Source organism: Pteropus alecto, unplaced genomic scaffold (assembly GCF_000325575.1).
Source record: "Pteropus alecto unplaced genomic scaffold, ASM32557v1 scaffold402, whole genome shotgun sequence".
NCBI lineage: Eukaryota > Metazoa > Chordata > Mammalia > Chiroptera > Pteropodidae > Pteropus > Pteropus alecto.
Window position 1 is genome coordinate 351,372 of NW_006432940.1, and position 17,661 is coordinate 369,032.

Sequence of the window (17,661 nt, forward strand, 5' to 3'; positions counted from 1 at the left end):
CAATAATGGAGTAGAGGATCAAAGGTGAGTAGAAAACGAGAGGTTGATGGAAAGAGTAAAAGAAAGCAAAAATGAAGAATGGGATAGAAGTCACTTATAAGATTTTTGTGAAACTCAGAAAAATCTTTCCCGAGGAGAGTAATAAGAGAACTAACATTTATTGAGTTCTAAGTGCCAGACCCTGTCCCAAATCCATGATTTCATTTATAACTTACAGTTCTCCTATAAACTATTATCCTCATTTTCTAATAAGAAAATTGAGACACCAAGAAGTTAGGTAACTATCCTCACATTATGTAACTATTAAGTGGTGAAGCAGTCTTTGAACTCAGTTTACATGGACTGCCCAGGATATGTACTTCTCCCTGAAGTGTTCACTTAGGAAGTATTTAACTGTAGAATAAAAGCAGATTTGATGGTTAAAAAAAAAAAAAAAAAAGCAGCTAATCTTACGAATGACACTGTGATTTACCTTGTTATAGCTCAGCTCCTGCTTTTTCACTTTAAATTTCTATCTTATAGCTCCTCTGAGAACAGGCAGAATATCTTGAAGTCAGCAGCAGTCAAAATTCTATGTGGAACTGAAATCAGGACCAGCCATTTCTCACTGGCTCCCTCTAGGGAAATATGTGGCCTGCAGGGACCTGGGGCACTCCTGTACAATGGGGCCGCTCTAGCCCACCCTTTGCTACAGGCTCCAAATGTGGGGATGGGAGTACTACTATTGAACCAACCAGCAGTCCCAACTCATACCACACAGTCCAGCACTGGCTTTACCATGTTCTAGCAATACAGTACCCCCAAAATGTAAATTTCCAGAAAAGCATGATTTGTAGTAGAAATGGGCCTCAGCTAAGACACCTACCAGGACCAAAAGAAATGCCTCCTAAACTGACATTAAAAATGGGCTTGGAGCTAATATATACATTGTGTTACTTCATATTGGAAAAAAACTGTTCTCTTTTCCAAACTTCTGTAACAATAAAATAGCTTTGCCATGACAGCATACACAGATGCAAGGGAAGAAAGGCTACTTTTCTAGCTGAACAAAAGCTCACACAGTAGCTATTATGTCTTAGGTTCCTTCACTTATATAAGTCTTCCCTCTTCAGGAAGAAGCAGGGACTTTATAGGCAGAGCCCTTGCAGCCTCCTCTCATCTTCCCCACTTTTTGAATTTAGTAGGCTTTGTAGTTTTTATATACAAATATTCTCCACATCTGATCACACACACATATTTCTTGTGCATCTAAACATCAAAGCCAATACTTTCTCATAGGAGCAGATTTTCACAAGAAATTAATTTTAACTGATTCAATTCATCATCTAACAGTGGTTACCAAGGATACCAAATAGCCGAAATCACTTGGCTCCGACTTGCTTGTTAATCAGAAGATATTAACAGAAAGCTGTGAAGAATTATTGTTGTCTAAGTAATCTGGCCAGGAACAATGCTCCCTCCTGATGTCCCCAAGTCCTGAACTCAGTTAAAAACATCCCAGTCTATAATAACCACTAAAAACATGCAAAGCTTCTTCTAGGATTTGAAAGTCAGTGAGTAGTATTTAGAAAAATGACCGCTAATGGTTTCGCTTTAATTCACTTCCTGATGAAGCACTGAACTGAGAATGGCTACTGATTTGATCTTCTTATCAATCTGAAAGCAGATGATTCTCACCATGGCAGTTAATTGAGCATTCAGGTAATCTAGCTGAATCTGTCCTAAATCAAACAGCCTATCACTATACATGTATTAACACAGGGTAGCATTAAACAGATAAGCCTAGAATGTATACGCCCAAAACAAAAAACATGGCTTTTCTTTTTAAAGTACATGTAGGATTAAACACTGTCTCTAACGTATTACTGTACATTTAAAGAACCATCAAAGAATTGATACTTTCTCTCCAAAAGGCACAGACAAGTTTCTTACTGATTAGTGTATTTCTTTACACTTTAAGAATATTAATTATATGTCATTCATGGCAACTACTCTGTCCCATTCTGCTGTCTGTCTTCATTTTGCTTATAATGCCTTTCTCAAAAGAAAAAACTGTTGCTACTGTGTTTGTCAAAATCTGTCAAGCTTGTCTGCTATGGCTGTGGGCCTTGGGGTCCTGCTAAGGAAGACTTCACCTACCCAAAATATGACAAAAACTAGTAGTTGCCACCCAATATCTATTTTCCCCTTTTCAAAAACAAAATTAAAATTGCTTTTGGAATTACAAGATATCAAGCTAAAAAGGCTAAATTTCCCAACTTTCCTTCTAGATAAGTATGGCCATGTGACTAAATTCTGATCAGTGAGATGAGAGCATAGGTGTTGAGCTAGACTTCAAGAAAGCTTACTTAAAAAGAAGACTTAGGTTGAAGGTGGAGGCTTTTGTCTTTCCCAGAAATGCAAATGTAACAAGGAGTGGAATTTCAGCAATCATCTTAGCCCACCAGATGACTCTGAGTTAGAAGCCACACACTCAAGGAGGCAAAATAGAAAGACAAAGGAGCCTGGGTCTTATGACTGCCTGGAGCCTCCCAGATCTGGGCAGCCTATCTACAGATCTCCTTACATGAGAGAATTTTTAAAATTTACCTTCTGTGTTTAAGCCACTGTTAATGTTTTTCTGTCATATATAGAGAATCCTGGTTATAAACTGTCTTATCATTTCCTTTAGAATTTAATGATTTAATTTTTTGTAAAATTCAAAACACATGAAAAATTTGGGGAGCAGAAATAGTGTTTTCCTCAAATAGTTAGCCAATTATCTCAACACCATTTAGTGAATAATCCATTTTCTCCCCCACTGATCTGTACCACCACCTTTACCAAATACTATAATGCCATGTTACTTTGTTTTTGCTCCATTCGTTTTGAATAGTCTTATTTTCTCTGAGAAGTGAAAAGTACAGTTATCTGCAGAAAGTTGAGAGTCTTATCTTTAGTAGAAAGTAAAGATGAGTGGGAGAAGGGCAAGGAAAGGGTCATTATTAAGCAGCAATGAGGACCCAGCTGAGATAAAATTCTCCATGTTATAGCATAAGGATTAACACAGTGGATTCTGCATCCTGAACGCCTGCTTTCAAATTTGTCTCTGTGGACTCAGACAAATCGCTTCATCTGTCTATGCTTTGGATTTCACCTCTGTAAAATGGAAAAAACACTAGAACCTACCTCGAGGTTGCTGTGTTAAATGAGCTATTATATAAAATACTTAGGACAGTATCTGGCATTAAGTTCTACAACGTATTATCATCATCATTATTAATGGTTATAATGTAATTACAACTGTCATCATCTTCACCATCATTATCATCACCATCATCATCATCCTTAATATTAAGACAGTGATTTTTTTGTTTTCTAAGGTATTATCAAGAATAATGTTGAATTTTTTCATATTTTTTTTTTGGCATCACCTGAGATGATTATTTCTCAAAACATTGTGAATGAGAAAAAAAAAAACCTCATACACAACTGATGGGAATGTAAAATAGTGCAGCCATTTTGGATAACAGTCTGGCAGTTCCTCAAAATGTTCAACATAGAGTTACCAAATTACTCAGCAATTCCACTTATAGGTATATCCCCAGGAGAAATGAAAACATATGTCTGTGCAAAAACTTGCACTTAATGTTCTTAGAAGCAATTATTCGTAATAGTCCTAAATCATATACAACCCATATGTCTATGAACCGGTAAATGGATAAATAAAATTGATATGTCAAGTAATGAAATATTAAATCAGTAATATAAATAAAAGAACTAATGACACATGCTACAACATGGCAGGACCTCATAAACAGTATGCTAAGTGAAAGAAGGCAGTCACAAAAGAGATCACATATTGTACGATTCCATTTATATGAAATGTTCAGAAAAGACCAATCTACAGAGACAGAAAGTAAATCAGTGGCCTCTTGGAAGCAGGATTATCAGTGAATGGACATAAGAGATTTTACTGAGGTGATGGAAATGTTCTAAAACTGATTTATAGTGATGTTTGCACAACTTCATAGATTTACTAAATAATCACTAAATTGTATACTTAAAGTGGGTAAATTATATGCCTCAAAAAAGTTATTTTTTAAAATAAGGGAATGGCTGGAGATTGAGGAAAGTGTCCAAAGTTTATGTTACTTACTTTGTGTAAATACGGTCAAAAATTAAAATACACACACATATGTATCTCAGCATCAACAACAAAACCTATTAGTGTGATAATAGGTTTCCTAGTGCTTCATCATTCTTGTACTCTTGAAACAAACCCCATGAGGTTATGGTATATCATTCATTTAACACAATGCCATATTTATTTTACTACTATTTAACATAGAATTGGGCATTTATGAATTTTCATCTAAATATAGCTTTGGCTGGACTCTATAGTTTTAATAATTTATTTCCACTGCATTTTCAATGTCTATACTTTGTTTCTATTTCTTTTCTTTTCTTTTTTTTTTAACTCAAGAGATCTCCAAGAGAGTTCAACTTTTAGGTGTTTAACATTTTGGTGGTGGTGTTACTTGTTAGTAATTCACTGATAATCACATTATAGTCAGTAAATGTGGCCCACATATTTTTGATCTTCTGGAATTAATGTTTCCTTTTTATGGTACTGACCAATTTTCTGAAATATTTCATGAATATTATTTTTCTCTTGATGAGCAGAAAATTCCACAAATATTTCATATAAATCGAACTTTTAATGACTTTTTTCCTGTCCTCTATGCACTTATTTTGTCTATCTGCAGTGTATTATTATTGAAATGTGGTAGTCTCCCATTATAATTCTGATTTTTCTAACTTTTGAAGTTTTAACAAACATGGTTCTATATATTTAAAAATTGTTTCATTCCCTCCAAGTAAAAGTTTATGGCTGCTAAGTGTTCACTGTTTATTGTACTATTTACCAACTTAAAATAAGTTTTATTTAATGACTTAAGTCACAATACGTTTATTATAGGACTATTAGTTTAATTAGCATGAGGCTTTAGAAAAAGAGCAGATAAAGACAATATAAAATCCACAGATTCATTAAATACTTTAAACAGTTTCAAGTATTTAAATGTTCAGGAAACAGTTTCATTAAATATTTTAAAGTATTTAATGAAACTGTTTCCTGAACATTTAAAGAATCAGGTCGTACAAAGCCAATTCCGATCCTCCTCACTCCTTACATTTCCTCATGTTCTGAGCTGCCTCATCAAGGCCACTATTTAATACTAGCTGCTCTCCATGAGCTTCTCCAGATCAAATCTGACTGTCTGTAGCACTATGACCTCAGCCCTAAGCCACCACCTTTTACTATAAAGGCATACATTTACAGAGCTCTTGTTTTGCGAATCTGTCCTATTTAACTGCCCAGTTCCCACATACTGAGGCACTGGGAAGACAGTTATGATTGAGTCACTGAAGCATAAGCCAATATAAAAATTAAAAGATCAAAAAATCAATGTAATAGAAAAAAGCTTCAATTTTAATCTTTATTGGCCTACAGAGTGGATCCTCTCAAATTGAACCTTTAGGGATTAGACACCCCCCAGAGAAGCCTACAGTAATACACACATTAAGTACAGTGGAGTTAAAAATCAATGGATGGGTCTACCAAGAGCAGGTAGAAGGGAAAAAGAATCACTTGGGGGGATTTTCTAGTTCTCTTCGTAGCCCCTCTCTGAAATAGATTCCATAGCATGATGAATTTTAGCTCCCTGAAAATTTAAGTAATTCATACAAAGCACTTTAAAAGCCCTAGAAGAAGGATGACCTATAAACTCAGGATATTACAGTGACATTAAGTCTAAAGTAGCAGTCGCAGTGGAACAGATTGAAGAAAAGCAAACAACAAGTTTTCTCACTCCCTCTGAAATAATCTGGGAAGCCTTCAGGGACAGTTCATCTATGCCATCCATTGACATCCATAATATTTGAAAAATTCAGAACTGAAAATGTTTGACCTCAGATTTTCTGAAAAGTGTTAAAAGTGGTTCTAATGTGGCCCCCCGACTCATGCCTTTTTCTTTGTTTCCCAGGTTTTTCTGACAGGAAGTGAACATACTGGCAAGAATGAGTGCTAGCCTACAGGAATCAAGCAACCATGTTCTTTCTTCTCTAAGTTCGCAGCCTAGTAGAGTTTTTACAGAGCTTATTTATATATGGTTATCCTAAATTAAACAATAATCACATAACTACATGCCTAGCAATAAAGATCATGATTATAGTTAGTGCCAGGATGCTGCAATTACATCGTACAGCTAAATTTTCTACAGAATTTATTGTTAGTTGCATCAACAGAAGCTGTACTTACTAACACTTTGAGATAACTCCCACTGTAAGAAAAATAGGATCAATGACAGATAGAAAAATGCATTTTTGTGCTTGGATTTCCTTGCCTAATATTTTATAACAATTTTTACTCCTCCCTCTCCTCCAAAAGCATTTATTTTGACAATGGGGTTGTAAAAAAGTAATATCAATCCATAAAGGCCATAAATGCATGTCATCTGCAACTCTGGCTGTACACCAGACTCACGAGTACAGATATTTTAGGTGTCAGCCCAGAAAATTCTGATTTAATCAGTCTGAGGATAGGGCAGTTTTGTCTTCAAAAGTTCCCCAACTGATGCTGATACATAGTTGGAATTGAAACTCACTTTCCAAAACCTTTTAAGTTAGAAGTGGCTTTAGAATTCAACCATTTCTCACTCTCCTTGATTTCCAGTAACTTCTTCCCAATGGTCCACCAGTTTACTGCCTTGGATATCCATATGAAATCTCATATACATCCTCGAACTGAATACATTAAAAATTAATCTTATTATTTTCCCACAAACATGCACGACTTCCTATAGTAAACCTACTCCATACTCACTCTCAGCCAATAACTTTGCTGCTTCCTTTTTCATCCATAATGGAAGAGCAATCAGAAGACCACTTCCAGAAGGTCCTCAAACCACATCTACCCACCTGACTCCTCGACAATGAACAGACTGTTGACAAACCCACCTACTCCAGCACATCACTCAGGCAGTTCAACCCTCCGCATCATTTTAAACTTCTCTCCGGCATATAAACATGCAGTTATTTCCCCTTCTATAATCATCTTTAGAATTATTTTTTTCTTCCACAACAAAACTCAAAAACATCATGTATATTCTTTTTCTTCAACTTCTCTCCTCTTGGCCTCTCTTAAAGAGACTAGTCAGAGTTTCATCAATTCCGCTCGCCCACCACTCCTCTAAAATCACTCAGTTCAAGGTCACCAATGAACCTCCACAGTACTAAATGCAATCAATAGTCAGTTCTCTGTCCTCATCTTACTTGACCTATCAGCTGCATTCCACACATGGGATCCTTCTCTCCTCCCAAGAATACTTTCTTCACTTTCAGGGCACCACAGTTCTAATTTTCCTCTCACCCTAGTTGCTGATCCTTTTCAGTCTTCCTTTGTTTGTTCCTTCTCATCAGCTTAACTTCTAACTAGTTGTTTGACTTTTCTCTTTTCTCGTCATTGGTCCTTTGGTGAGCTAATCTAGTTTCTTGGCTTTAAGTACTATCTTTATGCTGATGGCTCCTAAATGTATATGTGCAGACTAGACTTCTTCCTTGAACTCCTAGGAAGGATATCTAAATACATAGTCAAGGATATTGCTCTAGCGATCCTCTCCTTATCCTATATCATGCATTTTTGTTCTTTAGTAGATCATTCCCATCACATTAGTGTTGTGATCTCTTCTAATTAAAACAAACAAACAAACAAACAAACAAAAAACAACCCTGACCTTACTTTCCTCGCCAGCAATTGCTAACCCATTTCTCTGCTCTCGTCTACAGAAAAACTTGAGGGAGTAGTCTATACTCATTGCCCCCAATTCTTCTCTGATCAATTTCTCTTACGGCCACTTTAATCAGGCTCTTATTTTCACTTCTTTACCAAAATTGCTTATCAATATCATTTCCAGTGACCACTATGTTACCAATTGCAGAGGTCAATACTCAGTGCTCATTCTACTTAACCTACTAGAGGTAGCGTTTGTTTACTTCCTCCTCTTTAATACAACTTCTTCATCTTGGCTTTCAGGTCAACACTTTTGTTTGGGTTTTCTGGTCCCTCATTATTTGTCTTTTCTTGCTCATTCCGTGACTTCTCTCCACCTCTTAGTGTTGTAAAGCTCCATATCACAGTCTTGGTCCAGAATCTGACCACTTCTCACCACTTCCACTGCTATCACTCTGGTCCAAGCCACTATCATCTCTCAGAGAGGCCACGCCACTGCTTTTCCTGATTTCACGCTTCTACAGTCTGTTTTCTATATGCCAGTCTGAATGATCCTTTCTATTCCTAATTCAGATATAATCATTTCTCTGCTTAAAACTTTCTAATGGCTTCCCTTACAGAGCCCTCTGATCAGCCTGTCATCAGCTCTCTGACCTCACCTACTACTTCTCTCATCTTTGCCAAATCTACTACAGTACCACTGCCCCTGGCTAATACCTGAAGATGTCAGGCATGTACCTGCCTCAGGACCTTTATACCTGTTGTTCCTCTACCTAGACTGCTCTTCTCCATGATATGCCCATGCCTTGCTCCTGCATCTTCCTCTGACCTCTACTCATAAACTTTTTAATGATGTCATTTTAGTTCCTACACCTTATTTTCTTCCCATGCTTTATTTTTCTCATTACCATCTAACATATTACATAATTAGTTAATCATTTTCTTCTCCTCAACATATAAGTTCCATGTGGTCAAACTTTTTATTTCCTTTGGTTCCCTACTGTACAATATTGTATCTAGGTCTATGGTATATACAATGCCTAGATCAGAGCCTTGCACATAGGAGATGCTCAATAAACATTTGATGAGTAAATGAATGGCATCACCAATCATAATCTCTCCAATCAACCTTTATCCTAATCTCCAGAGTGATCTAATTGATAAATCTGCTCACCTCAATTTTCAGCTTAAAATTCTCCCATGGCTATGTAGTGCTATAGCTCATACAGGCAAATTCCATACAGTTTCTGTGTGTGGGATGTGGGGGATATGAAAAGTGGAGAATGTGCAACCCACTAAGGGCATTCAATTCAAAAACTGTGCCGGCTACCTGGCAGCCCTTGTATACAGAATAAAGAACCATCTCCAGAAAACGCCTTGGTAGGCACTAGGCAGACGTGCCATGCTTCCTCCCGCCTGGGCCCTATAACATCAGAAAAAACAGACTGTGCATTTCCACCAACTATGTGGTTGCAATGCAACTGAACATGTTGATTTTTCAGTATTAACTAACCAGGCAAGAAAGCAAGATGTCACTGTTGGCATAGTCTGAAATTATATCAAGAACCCAGATGTTTGAACCAGATGACTAAACTTGCTAATAGCAGTTTTTATAATTATATGGGGTAATTATACTTGAGTTTCAGGGGACGTGATTGGGGATCTAAAATAGGTAATCCCCCATTCAGTGAATCCAATCGTCCGGCCCTTACCTTAGACAGGAAGAACACCATTGCCACTAACTTATTTCTTATGAAGAATCAGACTTGAGAAATGCACTCACAGAAATTTCCTCATCCTGAAATCTCCTAGAGTACTTTACTGTGAATGGATCCTTTGGGTTCATCACAGTAAATTGTACTTCTTTCAAGATTTCTGGGTCAGAGTGCTCCAGCCCGTCTTCCGTGGGACTTTGACAATGGCATATAAGAACTTGCATGATCTGATCAGTGTCTATTAGAAACAGAGACTCATCCCTTAACGTTTCCAGCACATACTCCACTTACCATTCCCAAAGATCCATTCTCTCCTGTCTTAGGACCTTTGTAAACTCCTAGAATGTTCCTTCCACTCACACATTCCAGGCAAAGTGCTCCACCCAAGAACCAGCTTCTCTAGGAAGCCTCTGCAGGCACACTTAAGTCAGCTAATTACTCCTCTCCTCTTTCATGCACTATATCCAGCACACAGCTCCCTTCCTGTCTTTATTTTACTAATTATAATTATTGTTTTATCTCAATTCTATAAAGGCAGTAACCATGTCTAATGTATCTCTGAATTACTGATACCTAAACTAGGACTTGGCACTTAAGTAGCACTGAACAAATATATTTTTTAAATTTAATCTAATTATAATTAGAAAAGAGTGATAATATCAGTGTGGTTAGAGTAAAGGCTACATAAGTGCTGGGAAGGGAGGGAGGTTGGAAAGAGGGAAAGAAAACAAAGAAAAAGAGATCCAAGTTATGTAACATTTTTTAAAATATATTTCATATAAAGGAAAGCAGCACTTTGCATTGGAAAGAACATTACAATGTGTCACTTTTCATCCCTTTGCCAATATGGGAAGAAAATGAAAAATTCTTAACATTGTTCAATTAAAGCTTAACCTTCCCCTCAAAGAGAGGTTACGAGGAATCCCCATTTCCTGATGCACCCCTAAAATTTTTAAAGGCAGTCCAGTTACTATAATGGATTGATTATTGTCAGACAACCTGAGTTCATTCACTATACAGTGCTCCTATGAGCTAATCTGACAGAATATTTACATTCTAACTAATGCAAATTGGTAAGAAAAACATTAAGATTCTCAAAAAATAAACTGGGACATGGTAGAGAATAAACACAGAAAATTCATATAAGAGGAAATATAAGTAGGTTCAAGAGATGAAAAATATTCAATCCTACCAACAGAAAGTACGAATTAAAACAAGGTAGCCACTTTAAAGAGTACAATTAAATGGGCATAAGCATGCCCTATTAAATTAGCAACCTGTGTTCACATTATACCATCTAATGCTAGTGGAATTACTGTTGGCAGTAGCAAGACTTACTGGCACAGATCTATTAGGAAGCAATTTGAGCCCATTGTTGATAATTTATCATTAAGAAATTTTCCCAAAGGGAACTGGATTCTATAGATATAAAATATTTATAGTAATGAAAAATTAGAAACTAGAAATGCCCAAAAAGAATAGTTAAGTAAAAAAGGTGTATTTACTCTCTGGAATATTTATAGTCATTATAATAATTGCACATAATGATTGTTTATCATGAAAAAATTATAATAGGAATAATGGCTAATATTTATTGAGCATTTGCTATTTGCCAGGTACTATAGTATTTCATATGCATTATGAGATAGGTAGTAATAATAGGGTTGCCAGATTTAGCAAATAAAAATACAAGATACCCAGTTCAAATTGAATTTCAGATAAATGATGATATTAAGTATAAGTATGTCCCATGCAATATTATCTATTGTTATCTGAAATTCAAATTGAACTGGGCATCTTGTATTTTATCTGGATAATAGTAAGCCACTTTACTTATGAGAAAACGAGGACACAAGAGAGTAATTAACTTGCCCGAGGACATACAGCTAATAAATTTGTGATAAAAGTTGACAAAAAGGTAGAACAGAAAATTTTGTCTATGAACAATTACAAATAGGTGAAACATACTCGTGTTCCTGGACACAGCTGAGCGGAAACACAGACAGGTGATACTACTACCACCAAAATCCATTTATCGAGCACTTACTCTGGGCACTATGCTGCAACAGCCTCCCATTCCCACTTTACAGATGAATACACAGTTAAATATCTTGCTCCAGATCATAAAGCAAGTTAAGTGCAGGGTCAGATTCTGATTCCAAAGCTCTTGCTAGTTCCACTTGGTTACCTTGATTTCCTGGGTGACTTCATTTTTTTCCCTTTCAGATGCAGTTCTATCAATGTTGATATAAAAGTTTTCGTGTGATAAAATAGACGCACGGGATGAATATTTCAAGATCTGAAAAACCTAGTCGTTGGGGGTTTGCTTTGGCTTAAAGCCATTCATTCCTAAAGACAACCTGATGAAACAAACACTTGAAAGAAAAAGTTGTGATGCATGCTTATGGCTGAAATTGTGATTTCATTTAGAAAGTGGAAATACATACTCCAAGTTATCCTTTTAAAAATGAGACTGCTCTCCTACTTCTGCCTCTCACTAAGCTCCTCTTCCTTCTCTATACACTTCAGGATGTAAACTTGTTAGTTCTTTCAAGTAAGTCAGTTAAGGGAATATGAATATTTTTTTAAGCCAAACATATGGGAAAGCACATGTGCACACACAAAGCGCCAATATGCTTTTAAAGTGTAAGCAATGCCTATCCTCTTCACATAATAATTTCAGGGTGATTTCCCTTAGGTGTCAGCTTAATTTTTCCTTGACAGTTTACCCCACATCAAAAAGTTTATGCTTTTGATTGTTTATTCTAGAAGAGGCAGCTGGCCACAAGGCTGCCTGTGATGCCTTTACCACAGTTTGCTTTTGTTTTTCCCTCTTGATAATTACCTCATGACTAAACCACTCACTGGTCCATGTAGAGGAATCCCACAGAGATGAAAACACACTTGTTTAAATAAAATATTTATGAAGAAGTTCTAAAATGTCACTGAAGTAAATGCAAATTAGATCTTCACATATTGTGCCACTCATTCCTTAGAAGGCTCTCTAATTTCTGATTGCAATTAACATTAATTTTTAAAATTAATCCTATTGTGCATAATCACATTAATGTCTATTCATAAAAATTCAGTATTTTAAGGTTCTCTTTTGACGATCTTTAAAAATCTGAATTAACGCTGATATTTAATGTTGATTATTTTGAAATTTTTTCCTTAGAAACAGTATTATTTTACATGTGTATCTTCTAATAAGGTACTTCATTCTAAGTCAATATAATGTGACGTTAGTGAAGTTTCCATATTCTGGCCTCTTAATGAAATAGTTGGACATGATTTTCTCAATTTGTTCTTCTTTTTTTCTCCCCATAGAGTGAACGTAATAGATTCTCACATTTTTAAAGAGCCTGAAAAATAAAATTTGGGGATAATATTACTAAAATAAGTTAAGAATCAGTTGATTTGGGTACTAACTGTATAAGGGTAACAGTCAAAACCCCTGACTTTTAATACTATCTTTTCTAATTTTGTCAGAAATAAATATGAGCTGAGGAAAGTTAATTTACCCTTCACTTTAGGGTCTCAACAGTTGTCCTCCACCTGGTTACACATTTGAATCAGCTGAGGAACTCAAAAAATATACTGATACTAGGCCCCAGCCCCGAGATTCTGATTTAATCTAAATGTTGTTTGTTTTATTTTTGTTTTAGCTCCCTAAATGTTTCTAATGTTCATTCAACAGCTGAAAACCAATGGTCTAGAAAAAGCTTTTCCCGACCAGGTTAATGTCACCTAGAAAGAGGACTCATCGATGATGTGTCATAAGGTTTTGCTTCACACCCTGACCAGGTGAACATTCCCTAGTTCACCAGAAAATGAAAAGTCTCTAGAAATACAATGCTGAACTGTCAGTGGAAAACCAGTATCGTGAACAACTCATAAAATTCAAATATTTCATATCATTCAAATTCATATAATTCAAAAATTCACATAATTCATAAACAAAAACTGAGCTGAATCTTTATAATTGCATAGAATTTAATCTGGACTGAGATTAAATCCAATATAGAAGTACAGAACAGAGAAAGCTGGTCTTTATAAAGGTGGCTGATGAAAAAATACCTAGGAAATTTTCATTGACAGTAACTCCTAGATTCTTAATATATGTGATGTGTTTACCTAAGAAGCTACTTTGACTTAGGCTCCATGGTGGAGCCTAAGTGGAATCCATGGTCTTGGCTTGTACAATCAAACAGCTTCAGGGGGATGGAGACAAATGCATCTGATGTAGGAATTAATGTGGACGAGGAGAGGAAAGACTGACATGGAGAGAGATTGTGGCCTGAGCTGAAGCGCCCCGAAGAGAGGGTGCACTTCAGAAGCTGGCTTCATTCTCAGTTCCTTTCACCTTGCCCCACCTCCCACAACTTTTTCTTCATAAGCAGAATACTTCCTGACACAAACCAATGATCCTGAGGAGTGTGGGTCTACCTCAAAACCCCTGCGCTCCAGTTTAAGAAAGCAGAGCAGTGTTTTTAGGCACTCAAAGAGTAGCAAGGTATACTCTTATCTATGGCTATTTCTCATCCAAGGAATCAGATCTGTCCCAGTGCAGGAAGTCTTAAGAACATGCAATACAGTTTGTGGATTAAAAAGAACAGAGTCATGAAATCAGCTCAAAAGATGAGCAGTGTTAAATATGCAACTCAGGGAGAGGCCTCATCCACCTTCTCTCGCACAAAAGCCAAAGAAGACTGCCTACGTGGAATAACGATGGGTACTAATGGCACTGTCACAGGCAAGGAAGTGGGACTTATCAACACTAACACTTGGTTTGGATGAAGCAAGCTAAATAATTTTCTTAAAAAAACCTGCTGCTGAATGACAGAACTTTCCTCACTTAGAATATCACCTTGGGCCCCTAGGTCATGAAATGAGGCCCTCTTATTCATGCCTGCAGTCTGTGCCACACATCACATCCAGCAAGGAGCCACACAGAGGCTGGATGTTAAAACTCCAGGGAAATCATTTGGGATCAACAGTATTTCTTGACTTAATTCTCTACCTTGAAGTAACACATTAGTGATCATCTGATAAACTTAATTAATGTAACCACAGGCAATGGGGAACAATAATCTTTCTTTTTCACTAGAAAAAAAAAAAAGGTTTTGAGTAGGAAAAAAACTGGTATAAACTTTTAACAGATGAATTCTCTTTACCCTACAGACCCATTTTGAATATACTATCAAGGAAATGCTATTTAAGTCAGGCTCAGTGTGTATCTCTTTATGAATCAAATAATTCTCTAATTTGTCCGTTGAGTAAATAGATTTTTATATAATGGATTGGCTTAAAATGAAATAAATTCATGCTGCATAATTTGCACAGCAATAGCTCATTTCTCATTATTTATACACAGGAATATCAAAGGAAAGGGCATTTTTTACCCCATCTTTAACAGTCCAACCACAATCCACTTTTTAAAAAGTACTTAGGCTTAGAGAATATTCGAGAAAATAATTTCTCCAGGTGAGAAGAATTTCAAGTAAATATTTGGAAGGAATGCGTCTCCCAGTAACCGGTAGTGGACGAGAAGACAAAGCTGGGAGACCCAGAACCCCTGGGGAAAGCAAATGGCTTCATAAAAACTCCCTCCTCCAACCTTAGTTGGTCAAACGCCAAAATAAATGAACTTTCCAAAGTTAGGAGCTTCGCAACTTTCACTAGGGACACAAGCAGGTGCACAAGCGGTGACCAGCGAGCCCACCGATCCGGGTGTGCCCAGCAGGGCGGCTGGTCCAACTAGGCGCCCAGGCCCAGGCCGCTTCCACGCCAAGCGACCCGCAAGGAACGGGTTCAGGTGCAGTTGCCCAGGACACGAAGCTCCCTGTCCCCGGCCTAACACCGGATCCCGCCCTGCCCTTCTCACCCCAGACCGAGAGAGAAATGGGCGCTCCGGCGCAAAGATGAGGAGCGCCCACTGGAATTCAGCCGCAGGCCGGGGCCGTCCCCAACTCCCAACTTCCCAGAGTTTCCTCCGGCCTCTTCCTCTACCAACAGCTCACGAGGCCGCCGCGGCCTCCCTTCGTTCCGAGCGCAGAGCCGGGGAAGTGGAGCGCTGAGCTCGGGAGGCACCCCCAGGAGCCCGAGCGATGGAAGGCAGGTGGCGGGCGTGGTCCCTCCAACCCTATCCCAGCCCACTCGGACTCGGCCTCCGCGCAGCAGCCTCCGCCCGGGGCCCCGCCGGGTTCTAACCTCAGGCCCGGGTGCACTGGTTCAGGATCCCCTCCCTTATCTTGGTGGCACCCTCCAACCACCCACCCACCTCTTCCCTCCAGTGCGCGTCGCTCTTCTACCTCAGGCCCCGGTGCGGCCCCAACTCCCAGCCCAGGGCCCTCCAGTAGCGCCCTGCAGCGGCAGCTGCACTCACCTGGGTCGCGGAGCCGGGGTCTCGAGCGGTCCCGCAGGTGGTAAATGAAATCCTGGCAGCTCTCGTGCTCCAGGGCCCCACGGGCACAGAGCTCGGCCAGCAGCTGCAGCGCCTGGTGACAGAGCGCGTCCCTGGCCCCGGGCATCGCCCCCCCGCATCCTCGGACCGCGCCGGGCAGGCGGGCGCGGGAGACAACCCTCCGCCTGCCAGCTCAGAGCCGTCGCCTCCGGGCCGTCCGCGCTTGCCGCCAAGGACTCGCCGAGAAACGGCCTGAGCCCCAGCCCCAGCCAGCCCGGCTTCCCACCGGTTGCATGCAGCTCTTTGCCTGTCGGTCGGTCGGTCGCAATCTCTCTCCCTCCCTTCCGGCCCCTCCGTCCCTCCCCCAGCACGAGGAGAGGCGGCGCGGCACAGCCCAGTGCGCCTTGCTCCTAGCGCTCCGCCCGCCACTCGTGGCTGCCGGGGGCGGGGCCGGGTCAGAGGAGCGCGCCGCAGGGTGGGATCCCGGTGGCCCCGCTTAGGCGCTCGCGGGAAATTAGGGGCGCTCGCCGGCTCCTAGAGGAGCGTGGGACTCGGCTCCGGACCCCGCGCTCAGAGCGGCCGCGCCCAGGCTTGGAGAGGATGAGCGGGTGCGCGCTCCGGGCGCTCTCGCCACGGTACCCTCTCCGACCTAATGTAAACCAATCTCTTCCCACCGCCGCTCGCCGCGTATGGCCAAAGCACGTTTTGGGGTGCGTTGCGCGAAAGGTGCAATCTGGACCTACCCCGCCAGATCTGGAGAACAGAGTGCCGGCTTCAAACTTGAAAAGCGCCTCCAGTACATAATCCATGGGCCTAAGGGTGCTAGACGCCCAAATGTGGGTTTGGAGCCAAGATTCGCGAACAAAGGAAAGATTTCCCAAGCGCAGGACCTTTTAAACCACCCTGGTGACTGGGAAAGGGTGGAAGCTCTCAAATCAGAACTCAGGCCAAATAAATGGCACCTGAGGAAGGCGCTGGGACTTACCAGGAGGTTCGTAGATCCTGGCTGGTTTTCTAAGCAACTGATTGGAAATCCAAGGATTTCCAACGTGTTTCCTGCACCCACCAAGGAGGAGTATCACAGAATCTGGGATGTTTGGAAGGGAACACAGGGCACCTCTCATACCCTCAAACTCTTCAGCCTTACAGGCAATAAGCCCATAAATAAATACGGAATACTGAGCTCTTTCGTTTGTGTGCCAGACACTGTGCCACAAGCTTTTTAGCTATATAATCTCATTTAATTCCCTCAGTAGTCCAACAAGGTCTGTATAACTGTTATATTCGTTTTACCAATGACAAACCTGAGACTCAAAAAGGTGACACCTGCCCAAGTGCATATATGAGGAGGCAAGGTAACCTCGATTTTTTTTTTTTTTTTTTTTTTTTTTTTTTTTTGCGTTTACATTCGCGTATCCAGGTCCCACTCTAAAACAATTAGAGTAGAATCTCTACAACTGGCATTCTTAGCCACAGGTTGGCTGTTGCTAGGGACATCTCAGAGAAAATCATACTGTTCAGGAAGGTAATTCAGGATGCCATTGAACGTTCGTTCACCCAACAGACAAGCTTTGAAATCCTGCTGTGAATGGTGCTAGGGCCTCAAGGACCTTCTATTGGAATAGCAGAGAAAATGCAGAGTTGTAAAGGTAAAGATAACCCGAGAGTTCTGGAAAGGTAAGTAGACTCTCTGCCCTAGGCAATTAAGGGAGAGAAGAATCCCGCTGAGAGGGAGCCACTGGAGGAGGTAGCCCAGAAGCTGGTCCTTGAAA

General features: G+C 39.7%; 1 protein-coding gene across 1 annotated transcript in view; it reads right to left on the reverse strand.

Annotated features, from left to right (window-relative positions):
* SYT9 (synaptotagmin 9) overlaps positions 1-16,225 on the reverse strand; it is a 162,457-nt gene extending 146,232 nt beyond the window's left edge. The window contains exon 1 of the mRNA XM_006907555.3: positions 15,872-16,225. Coding sequence (XP_006907617.1) covers positions 15,872-16,016 — 145 coding nt within the window. The 5' untranslated portion in view covers positions 16,017-16,225. The remainder of the gene's footprint in view (positions 1-15,871) is intronic.
* Between the last annotated feature and the right edge of the window lie 1,436 nt (positions 16,226-17,661).